This window comes from Desmodus rotundus, chromosome 10, assembly GCF_022682495.2.
Source record: "Desmodus rotundus isolate HL8 chromosome 10, HLdesRot8A.1, whole genome shotgun sequence".
Lineage (NCBI taxonomy): Eukaryota > Metazoa > Chordata > Mammalia > Chiroptera > Phyllostomidae > Desmodus > Desmodus rotundus.
The window spans coordinates 8,834,004-8,846,012 of NC_071396.1; the positions used below are offsets into that span (position 1 = coordinate 8,834,004).

The 12,009-nt window shown below is 46.7% G+C and overlaps 1 protein-coding gene across 1 annotated transcript in view; it reads right to left on the reverse strand.

The window, feature by feature from the left end:
- RAB3GAP2 (RAB3 GTPase activating non-catalytic protein subunit 2) overlaps positions 1–12,009 on the reverse strand; it is a 51,349-nt gene that overhangs the window by 12,536 nt on the left and 26,804 nt on the right. Inside the window, exons 18-26 of the mRNA XM_024576126.4 lie at positions 11,214–11,304; positions 8,932–9,059; positions 6,498–6,711; positions 6,036–6,133; positions 4,572–4,677; positions 3,795–3,955; positions 2,568–2,796; positions 396–569; positions 196–302 (exon numbers count right to left, since the gene is read on the reverse strand). Coding sequence (XP_024431894.2) covers positions 196–302; positions 396–569; positions 2,568–2,796; positions 3,795–3,955; positions 4,572–4,677; positions 6,036–6,133; positions 6,498–6,711; positions 8,932–9,059; positions 11,214–11,304 — 1,308 coding nt within the window. The remainder of the gene's footprint in view (positions 1–195; positions 303–395; positions 570–2,567; positions 2,797–3,794; positions 3,956–4,571; positions 4,678–6,035; positions 6,134–6,497; positions 6,712–8,931; positions 9,060–11,213; positions 11,305–12,009) is intronic.

Here is a 12,009-nt window from a genome sequence, read left to right on the forward strand (position 1 = left end):
GCGAGGACAAGGATGATTCCCGCACACTCGAGTTTAGTGTGGGGACTGTGAGGGATAATGGACGAAAGGCCTAGCACAGTTCGAGGAGAGAGATGCCCCAAGGGGAAAGTCCCACGTCCCTAATGAGTTAGGTAACTGCGCGTCGTGCGCAGGAAGACAGGGTGCACCCCATGGCCAGGCAGCGTGCAGTCTCACCTCTGGGTCCTTGTTCCACTGGACCACGCACTCCCAGCAGCAGTGTGCGTGCAGTGTGTCCAGCTCCAGGCTGCACGGGAACTGCTCGTAGGCGGCCCGCAGCAGGTCTGCAAGGCAGAGACAGCACAGCCTGAGTCCCGCCTCCGGACCCCCGCCAGCCTCCTCTCCGGAGTTCCTGTCTCTCCGCCTGTTAGTGTTACCTGGTATGGCTCCCAAGTCCACGTCCGCCGCTGACACCTCCAATAAACCCCTGTGAGTACCTTCTTTGGGTTCGTCTGGGTTTTCTGCATCTCTTTCTTTATTAGCCAGGTTTAACACTTCAGGGCTCAAGTCCTGTTTAAATACCCACTTGGCCACACTGTCTGCAATGCCACCTACAGTTTGGAGATGAGAGAGAAAAGGAACACTTGCAGTGACTGCAGAAGGGGGCATTTCCGAGGACGAGACCTAAGCGCCAACATTCGGTTTGCAGCCTGAAAGTGACCCCCAAACCCACGAGATTCACAGCGTATTACTACCTACCTCCCCCTCACCTGTGAGGGCAAGTGGGCTACCTGCTACCCAAGGGCATCTTCCGACTCGCCTACGATATCTGGCACATGTAAATGCAGATGCACATGTGTCCGGGTACCACATTCCTCCTACGTTCACAGCTCACCAACGAAGGACGAGTGCATCTTTAAAACACTTGCATTTAAACACGAGTGAAAACAGATGGATCAGCACATCTGCTTAGGCTTCTTTGGGCAATGTGTTACTTTTAACAGTCACCTAACTTGTGTATCTGGTCTACGCAGGGGCAAAATGTAGCCATAGTTATTCTACAACATGCTGCTATATTCCATGTTGCAATCAACACAGTCCAAAAAATTACAAATGCAAACAGGACCACATTCAAAGTGAAGAGTCCTGTTTATTATCTAAAACAAATTATACATTTTCTGTAATTTCCCAGATATTTGTCTCAGTCTTTCTCCTCTTTTGACTCAAATGTAAACGTTTCCACAAAAAGGAGGACTCAGGAAAGCCACAATAATCAGGAACATATGTGAGAGCCGTGTGCCGGGCGACCTAATGTCTTACACGTGGCTTCCAAGTCACCGGCGGATTCTCAGTCCACAGTCAAGGCCCTGACGGTGCTGCTCCCACTAATGTGAAAATGGCGTCCGCACCCGTTCACCACACGGCAGCATGGGGCGCAGTGAGTTTATAACGGAAAATTTCATCTCTTACAAAGAACACAAAAGTGAGGAAACTAAGTAAAACATCTACGGATACCTGGGTGTTTATAAACCCAGAAAAACGTCAGTGCAGCATCCAGCGCCTGACAGAGCTTCTGGGAAGGAAAGGGCTACCAAGGAGGTCCCTGGAGGCATAACACGCCCATGGTCCCGCGAGATGGAAGCACACGAGCCCGGTGACCAGGACGGTAGGGACTCGTGCATCGGACAAGAGGAACCAAGCCCTGTGGAAATGGGGGGGAGAGGAGAAAAGCTGCAGTCCGTGGCTTGAGAGAGGCTCCCCGAAAGGAGGAGGCAGCACTGGAGCTGCATAGGCTTTGGGATTCAGAGGTCCAGGAGAAGACATCAGAATGAGGATGGGGAAGTGGAGGAGGAGCAAGCTCGGGCTCACACCTGGAGATGGGAATTGGCATGGAAATCTAGTGAGAAGAAATGGAAAAGTGGGTTGGATTCAAAGTCAGCAGTTCTTGGAGAGCAAGCTTTGGAATTTACACTTAGTTCCAGCAGTTTCTGAACTTCTTAGCCTCAGCTTTAGCCCCTTAAATGCTTAAAGATTAGAGAGAGCACCAAAGAACTTTACCTTATGGGCTATATCAATATTTATGGTAAGAGAAATTAAAATGGAGGAAATATTAAAAAAAAGTTGCATATATTCATTTGAAAATAAAAATAATAACCCCACTGCATGCTAATATTTTATGAAAATAACTAATTCCCAGAGCCAACAAGGTGTTTGGTGAGAAGGGGCGCTACATGTCGCAAACCCCTCTTCCGCCTGGCCCGGTCTGGAGCCTCCTATGAGCTCCCGCACCCCATCCCCTGGGCTCTGCTGTGCCGGGCGAGGTGCACAGGGAGGATGTGGCCTCACCCAGACACAAAGTTGGAAAGTGGGGACCGTGGAGGCCCTCTGACCATTGTAAGGCTGCAGGGTGTGGGTGGGGGTTCCTGAGCAGGGAACTGGCAAGAGCGGACTTTGAAAAGATCGAGAAGATGTATGTGGTGGGCTATTTAAAATCTGAGCATATTTCTCTTTCCTTATTCTTTCCGTCATTTCTGTAAAAAACAAATAAAAGCCCGCACCCCCAAAACACAGGCATATCGACAGAAACGCTCCAGCGGACTTCAGGTTACCTCTGCCCCCTTCGAGGAGCTTCCTGACGGAGAGCCTGGGCAGCGGCTCCGTGGGCAGCGCGGACGCCCTGCAGGCGCGCGGGCTGGCCCTGCTGTGCAGCAGCGTCTGTAGTACGAGGCAGTCCTCCAGCTGCTTGAGCAGGAGCTTCCAGTACTCGGTGTCCAGGGAGAGGGCCTCCCAGGAGTCCGTGAGGGCCTCCGCGTCCGCACCCGCCGCTGTTTGGGAAAGCTGACAGGAAAGGCCCTGGTGAGAACCTGGAAAGCTGCTGAATCCCCATGAACATGAATGAGCTTTGAACTTGAAGGCCGATGGATAATCAGGGCACATCACACAGATGCTGGTTTGCAAATATTACTACTTGCCTGGATGGCACACAAGGGTCAGGAGTGGATGGGAGACTCAGGGGCAATGAGGGTGGAGACTGGGCATCCCCAGGAGACCTGGGGTCTCCCCCAGGTTGTCGGGGCCACAGCTTTTCTATCAGTATCAGGAGACTGGTCTCTTTTCAGAACACACCAACATGAAAAATGTGTCTCAAATTTCTCTCTGCATGACTGTGGACACTTCAGGCTGATAACATTAAACTGAACCCATGAACTACTGACTGATGATGTGGCCTGTCTCTCCACAGACCTGCTCAAGTGTCTTATCCAGCTGAATGCAACATCCCCCTACAAAAAGTATTGGGGCTACCTCACACTATACATGATGTTAGACTTTTTTTTTTAAGAGCCTCCAAGAGATGAGGAAAAACCACAAAGCACAGGGTCAACAGGACACCTTTCTTTGGGTCATTCAATGCCACACGGCCCAAACAATCTGTTTATAAAAGGCGGGTGTGTGAACACAATCGTTGAATTTTCAGAAACCAGAACAAACCCGAGAAATGATGCAGCCTGTCCCTGACCTCTTTTACATGAGAAAACTGAGGCCATGAAACTCATTTTTAAGGGACTCACCACCAATCCCCAGCCATTGGCAGAGAGCAGTCAAGTTCAGCACTTTTCCCCTGTGCCACGTGGTGACGGCTAAGTTCAAGTGTGCATGTCATCTGAATAAACAGATTAAGGGTAGCATCCCTCCCCGTCCCCCAACCCTAAGAAAGGCAAATAAGAACCAGCAGACACACAGTTCAGATCCCAGACACCGCACAGCGGGAAGACCACGTGGCCCCACGAAGGGAAGTGCGGCCCCTCTGCAGGCTTTGCAGCACCCCCCCCACTGACCTTCCTCTCGGTCCCGCCGTTGGACATCTGCGCTGCGACAGAGTGCCCCACGTGCGCAGACAGCAGCGCGGCCCCATTGTTCTCAGACTGGATACAAGCCGTGCGCATCTGCTGCCACCAGGGGGACACCGACTGGGAGTCCCACGAGTCGTCGATGGCCACTGCCAAGTTCAAAAGGAACCCTTAGTTTCTCTCAATTTGGGGTCCAGTCTTTCAGATTCAACATGCTGTTAAAACCCAATTCCCCCGTGATGTACTCGCCAATTTCTGAATGAACTGGGAAAAAATCCTCAGTCTATTTTAGCTCGATCATGTATATTCCATTTACTTATTGTTCTCAACCCACTTTAAATCTCTGTTTGGAATAGTTCATCGCTGCAGAAAAGTACCATTAAATGTTTCAATATAGTAGATAATTGTTCTCATCAGAAGAGAAATGAGAAAAATAATAACCTCCACCCAAGACCACTTGATTTACCCGAATTAAGCAAATGCATTATTCATTATTACGTGGTTTTTGATGAGAGTACAAATACAGCTTTCATAAAGCATACTTGCACTGCGCTAAGAGCTTTCTCTGGAAACATAAAAGAGCCCCCAGAGGGAAACGCTGGGCGGACCATAGTCTCCTTTGTTAGGAGCCCTGTGCCCCCACCCCCACCCTCCACCCCCGCCCCCACCGGCTTTGGTGGCATTTCAAACACCAAACTTCGCCTCCCAGCGCAGAAGCCGCTGGCTTTCCCGCGGACGCCAGGGTCCAGTGTCCCAGCATCTCACCTTTCATCCTGCTCAGGAGGGACAGCATCGCGTGAAGAGAGCAGACACACTGCGGCTTCTCCAGCACGTCCTTCTCCTTGCAAAGCCAGACGCTCAGGAGCAGAGACTGAAATCAAATTTAAATCCTTTTCAGTCGCAAAAATCCTTCACATAAACGCATTCTTGCACTTCTCTAGAGAGCACACGTGTGTACAAGTGACTCAGCCTTTTGGGCTGGGAAGCAAGTGGCTGGCTGGGACATCATGTGACGTGAGGGCAGAACAAGGTCCCGTCTACCTAAGCGGTTCCTCATCATCTGCCAGGATCCCCCTTCCCCCATCCCCACCTCTGCTTTGGTGTGAGCACTGCCTGCCAGTTGGAGCCTCTGCGTAGGCGTATATTACAGTAAGTCCCAACGTAAGGTCATCAGTGGGGTCTGTGACTTGAGGCGGAACAACATATAACAAAACCAGCTCTATCCCAGGCTAACTCACATAACTACGAGTTAAGTTCCTACGGCATCTCCTCAATGAGCAATAGGATGCAATCCGAGGGCCTGCAGGGTCAGAGAGGCCGCTCCCTGGCTTTGGACCTTGCCCCGTCTCACCCGTATAAGGCGCTATAGCAAAAGAGTAGGTCTCTCAGAAAACTCGCGGACACAGCACATTTAGAAGTGTTTGCTAATTTAAAAATGTATACAGCCTATGCTGTAAGTGCCCAATTTCTTCAGGAGCACAATTCCAATGAAATTACAATTTTCAGAAAACACAAACCCCGCACTGCATGTTCCCACGGCCCGAGGGCTCGTAAGAGCTGGCGTCCGCTGCCATTTCCTCTGACCGAGGTGACCACAGGGTTTCTTTTTAATAGTTCATCTTATTGTACACTCATGTCTTACCTAATTCCCGGGCTCTTTTTTTTATTTTTTAGAGAAGGCCCTCTCCCCCCACCCTTCCCAACTGGTCACTGTGTGCGAGGGCTGCGTCCGTGTGCACGGGGGCGGGGGCGGCAGCAGAGGAACTGTGACGGGGCGTCGCCTGCTCGCCCCTTTCGGAACAAGCAGACGTTGAGTGCTGCGGGTCACCTGCAGGATGACCCTCTCATCTACATTTCTTATGCCACAGAGACCAAGTTCCAGCACGCTCAGTCTGAGTGTGGGAATGAATGTCTGACAATTCTGCCCTGCCGTGAGGGAGGCTCACTCTGTTCTCTGCATCTTTCTTCATTCTAACATGAACATTTTTACTGAAGATCAGATGCTAAATTTGTTTTAGGCCAACCATGGAATATGCTTGTTACAATCTACAGGGGATGGGAGAAAGAAAATACTATTAATTAAATACGGGGACTATGAATTTCTTGGACCATTTTTGGAAGGTTTTCATGTGTGTTCTATGATACACTTTAGACGATGGTAAAAATAAAAAGGGTAGTTCTGGATGATGCGAGCAAGCAAGCATAGCACCCAGCAACAAGCAACCTCACCAACAGCAGCTGCGGGCTCAGGCCAGCCGACTCCAGAGTGTGGCACATGTCCTCGGTGGGGCTCTCGCCTTGCAAACACTTCCAAAAAAAGAAACTGCCTGGGAAACAAAAACAAAATGCGTTACCCAGGGACCACATGCTATGTGGACACCCTTCCTGAACTGCAACCCAAACCCCCAAACAGCAGCACAACAGGGGAGGAGAGAAATGGCTGCTCCGTTTGCTGGACTTAGTAAAGCAGAAGCTCAACACTGTCTTGTCAGTGCACTTGTTAGAACAACACGACTTTCACGACACGGTGCCTGCCTGTCCAGAGCATCTTCAGTTAACTGAAAAATATACACTCGGTTCTTGGGTTGATTTAATTTCACAATGAGCGGCATCCTCGAGATGCTAGCAGCTCCTCCCAGGCTTTGTTCTGGAGGGGGAGGGACTCCCGGAGCGGCTCATCCCTCGACCTACCTAAGTCCACGTACTCCTCTTCACTTATCTTCTTCACGCTGATCACGTCCTTCTCACACTCTAAGTATTCCAGAAATGTCTTCACAGGCCATGCGCCGTCCTTCTCATCAGAAAATCGAACCGCAGTCCTCGTGGTCTCCTGCTTGTATTTCTCTAACAAGGCCTGGAGCCTAAGGAGTTCGTTTTCATCGAGCCTTAGTAAGACAGCCAAGTCCTTAAAAACAGGGGGGAGAATTCTGAATAGACCAGGTCTCCTTCTCCAAATCTGCCGTATGTGTCAACCCCAGCCTCTGAGATGAACGCAAGGCCATCGGCCAAAGACAGGTTTTAATGAATGTGATCGCTATAATGTACTCTGCTTGAAACCGTGCTCTCGAATTACTCTGCTTGCAACTTGACTCACACTCATGAGTAGGAGGTTATTTAAATAACGTAAACCCAGGTTTCTTGAGATTAGACTTTTTAAAAATGTTCAAATTTTACTAAGCGTATTACTGTGAAATCAGAGAAAGATTTAACAGGGTGTCACCTGCCACTCTTGAGCTTCTGAGGCCACCAAAGAACTAGCAGCCTCGACACTGTACAGACAATGGAAAGCAGGCCTCACTGTGTCCACACACAAATCCTCCACGCGGCTCTCAGCAACACAGAGGTTGAAAGGCCCACATACAACCTGCCGCCCTTTCAAACTGCTTTTACATGCTCTACGTGCAGGAGAAAGCCTGTATCTCCTGATACGATTATCTCTCTAAGTTAGGGAAAAGTACACACGCGCACACACACACACACACACACACAACTTCGAAGATCATAAATTTGACACAGCAAGCAAAACTTTCTTCCCCTCACGTTAACGTGATGGAAGCTGCATCCTCCAACAAGGCAGTTTTAGTTATTCACTGAAGGTGGTTGTTTTTACAACCAAGCAGTGAACGGCGACATGCTACTGAACACTGGCCAGTCACTCAATGCCACGCTGCATTGCTACTCGAGCTCATATGAACTATGCCCCAGAGACAGCAAAAATGAGTTCATTCAGAGCTGAATTTTAGTTTCGTATGTGCAAAATTAGCCATTCAGCGTAAAGCTGACCGTGCATTTTCTAAAGGATCCAAACAAGTCTATGGCAAATATGGTTTTAATCCTTAAAAAGTGCTTTAAAAAGAAAAAAAATAATCTGAAAACTGATTTTTAAAATTTTGTAATTCTTTTATCTTCGCACATTCTGTCGGGGCGATCGAGTGAAAACGAATTGCACAGGGGTTAGCAAAGCCACACACTGAACTTTCTTTGGCAGCGGTGTGAGACAGCCGGGCGGGTGCTTATGAAAGTATTAGGTATTGAAGACTCTGCGAAATGTGTAGGCAATCCTACAGACATAACAATCAACTTGAACCTTCCTGTTGCTGGAAATAATTTTACGTTATCCAGGAAGTAGACGGCAAAATGAAAGATCCAGAAAAAAGGGGCTTTGTCATGTATCATGGCAGCCGTCACAGATTATTATGAATAGATTATTACTAAAGTGCTTTATAAGATCCATCTGTAATCCTAAAGATAAACAATATGTTAAAATGTGTAGGCTGTTCCCATTACAGGAAGAAAGGCTTGTCTAATCTTTATGTTGAAGTAATTTTTATTCATGTATGTGTACTGAGAATAAAAGGCTTCCACTAACTTTCAGAGACACCAGATAATTTTCTTAAGAGTACCACCAGCGACCTGGCAGCAGCCCTTCCTTCAGGGGAGCAGGAGACCCAGACACCCGGCCAGGTCACACGGTAATCTGAGGGGAGAGAGGACACACTTCTCTCTATTCCCCACTAGAGATACTTCAGTTCTCCGTAGGAAAGGAAGACTTTTTATAAGCAGCTCTCGGAAATGAACAATAGGGCACCTGAATAATGATGACAAGGTATTCTCACTTTTTTATGTTTTATAGAGTAAAAGCACAGGACATTTGCTATAATTACTGTAAACACTTGGATGTGAGACAGAATCTTTTAAAAATGCATTCCTTATGTAATACACCACAGAGGAGTGTGTATGAGTTTGCTAACGACAACACAGAAAAAGTGCTCTCATTTGCTTGGCAGATTCTTTTTGTTGTTGTTCTTTAAAGGAAATTGAAGTTTTGCTACTTCAGTAAACTGCTATATTTTAACTGGCAAAGCTTGTCCAGAAGTTGTATTAGAAGAAGTAACCTTAAATGAAAAAACGAGTTGAGAAAAACTAGGTGCTTCTAGGGTAGTGTAAATGGATGAACGATACAATTTAATTTTCTAGCATAAATCATATAAATTCAACAGCAAGGCAGAGACAGCCAGCAGGGTGTCTTGTAAAGAAAATGCACCTTTATGCTTTATAAAAATTCCTAATTTTCTACTTCGTTACTACCAACTTAAAAATGGGAAATAGAGAGATTATTACTCACGTGGTCAGAGAAGGGTGTGTCGGAGTGAAAATCCAGGGAATTTAACTGACGGACAGACTCGTAGAGATGGAGCAACTTCAGTTTACTGGCACAAAACTGGAGCAATCCCTCGTCAACAGACTCAAGTTCTAGAAGGTAGAAGAAAAACAACATTAAAAGAGATATATGTAACAGATTTATAAAAGGCTTTTCTTCATGAAATCTCTTAATTCCCTGTTCTATTTCATCAAATACTGGGATGCTTAAGCTACAGCAGATTAATAAGGCAAAGATAATTTTTCTATCATAGCAAAATATCTAAATTTTTAAATGAAATAAGGTGCTCTAATAATAGAGGTAAAAAAAAATAACCAAAGAAAAAAGAAAGGAGACATAGTCTAATGCTGAAATTTAAGTGGATGGTCTGGAAACCGCTTTGAAAATGTCAACTAACAAGCAAAATGGAGACAGACTCGGATACAGGAGCGGGCTGACAGCTGTCAGGGAGGTGGGGGGGACAGTGTGGGGGTGGAGGGGTTGAGCGAAAAAGAAAAACACGGGAAAAAACTCACGCTCATGGACAACAGTGTGGTGACTGCCAGGGAGGGGCGCGGGGGAGGGGAGGAGGGTCTGGGGGGATGAATGGCGGTGGAGGCGACTTGACGTGGGGTGGTGAGCACACGGTACCGTGTATACAGACGATGTGTTACCTGGAACCTGTATAATTGTGTCACCCCAATTAATTCACTAAAAAGGAAAAAATGTTCCCTCTTAGCCCCCAACTCTAGGCTGCCTATGCATCGGGCTCACACACTGAACAAAGACAAAACTCAAGCTGCCCGGCTCTTTCTGCGGTGATGTTGGTCAAAGACGTTACAGTTCAGCCAGAAACTGTGCGTGGTGACAGATGTGTCCTCCAGGAAGTTTGGCAAAGAGAGCAACAGTAGAATTCCACTTAATACTCTCTATCAGTGAGGGTTTTTTCCCTAAGACTAATACTGAAAAAATACTCACTAAATAATACATTCCTGCGTAATAAATTAAGTATTTACATATAAAACAAGTATTTACTCTTTAAAAAGGCAGACGCTGAAGACCCCCTAAAACTCTTATTCAGTATGTAGTGGCCTGGAACACTGTCGAAGTTGATAGCACCACAGCGAAACTTAGAATTCTAAATCCTCGAAACTTTTAGGACTCTCATTTATGGGTAGAACTTGAAAACAGTGATTATTTTCTAAAACGCCAACAATGGTGTTTGGTTTACTCCCAACCCAGTGCAAGATAATTCTTGGTTTAATCAATTTTGGTATTTTGTTAAAGCTCAGTGGAGAGGGGGAGCTTTATAAGTGCACTATGTTTTTTAAAAGAGGAATTTTTATCAGGTTCTCTCCACTAAAGGGGGCCACTGTGTACCCAAAGTCAGTTGTACGGGTGTGTCGAAAAAGGAACCTCAACAGAAGGACGCTTCAAACCCCAAAAGGGTGTATCACGATTAGTTTATTAAGTCGCTCTAAGTCACCTTAAATATAATTACGGCTTTAAATAATGAACACCACAAGCAAAAAGTCACGACCAGAGAAGTCAGTTCCCCGCACACTACCATTTGATTGATGTCAAGTCAGAACACATTGAATTTTGCTCCCTAAGCTGGATAGAAACTGCAGTTACAGCCCCCCCACTACGGATCTCATTCATCACCAGACAGATGAATTCTGAACAGTGAACAACCAGGACCCTCAGAGCCAGTTACCGAATCAGAGCCTGTGATTTGGGAAGTGCTGACTCGGTTCACGAGGGAAGAGATGGGAAAATGTGGCTTCCAGACACTAACAGAACCTTAATTAAATCATACATGTTTTTTTATCATTACCTTGATCAAAACGACATTAAAGAATTCCCATCTCAAAAATCTCTCCCCTCTCATGAAGTTACATAAGAACATAGCACAGAGAACTTCACCTCTTGCCCATGGCTCTCAAATGCTCTACAGCGGTATCAGAACAGTCACTCATCATTCTCTGCTGGTACGTCTTCACGGTGGGAGGGTTAAAAATAAATACTTACAGTAAGAAACTGAGTCAGCGTAGTCAGAGAAAGCTCAGATAAAGAGCAACCGCACACAATGGACAGGGAATAACAAAGTGCCCAAGTCCTAAAGGCAGGAAGTAAGTTTCACTTTGCCTTATGGACATCATTCCCACCTTAAAGGAGCAGGATCGTGTAAGCTGTGAACGGCTCTCTACAATCAGAGTGTAAGACCTGAGGTGAGTCCATGACGACCAACGGTACAAACCTATTACCTTGATTTTTCAAAGTGTCCACAAGAGTCTGGGTGACGTCCCTAAGGCAGGAAAACGGTAAGCGTTCACTTCCCAGAATGCTTTCCAAAGCCTGGAAGAAAGATATTGAGTAGTTCCAGTAATTAGAAGGCAATGATTTTGTTTAAAATTTGACATTTATGTCTATACTTTCCCTACCCCAAAAGGGAAGCTCCATGTTTAAGATGCTTTAGTGTACACACCTGTGAATTAAAGTTGCATCATGAGTAATACGTAATCAATTTCAGGTCATGCCGAACAGGGTATAATGACAAAAAGTCCCAGACTGGGAATGAGGCACCCAAAACGACTGATGTTTAACAGAACAGCCAGGACAAAAGAGAAACAGAGATAAAGCTACTCACTACTGAGATGAGTTTGGATAAGTCTATACTATACAAGATTAAATGAAGAGTAGAGGCTGTTACTGTCCTATCAGTGTAAAAGCTGACAACTTAATTACTGCATATGGGCTGAATCTTCAGACCAGGCTACCCGTATTTGCTCCCCACCGCACCCCACCCGCTCCCTCCTTCCCCCGGCAGAAATTTAAGGGCCAGTTCCAAGCACCTCTTCGTGCGTAAGGAAACCACCATCAGAAGTGCCAGGGGGTTGGACGCAGCAGCTAAGGTTCATGCCTGAGGATGTGCATGAGACAACTACCGGATGTGTTTGTTGGGGAGAAACAGGCTGTGCGGGGGCTCCAGAGGCTGGTCAGGCCTCGGATGATGCAACTCCCTGGAGGAGGTAAGGAAAGCGACCAAGAGAGGCAAAGAGC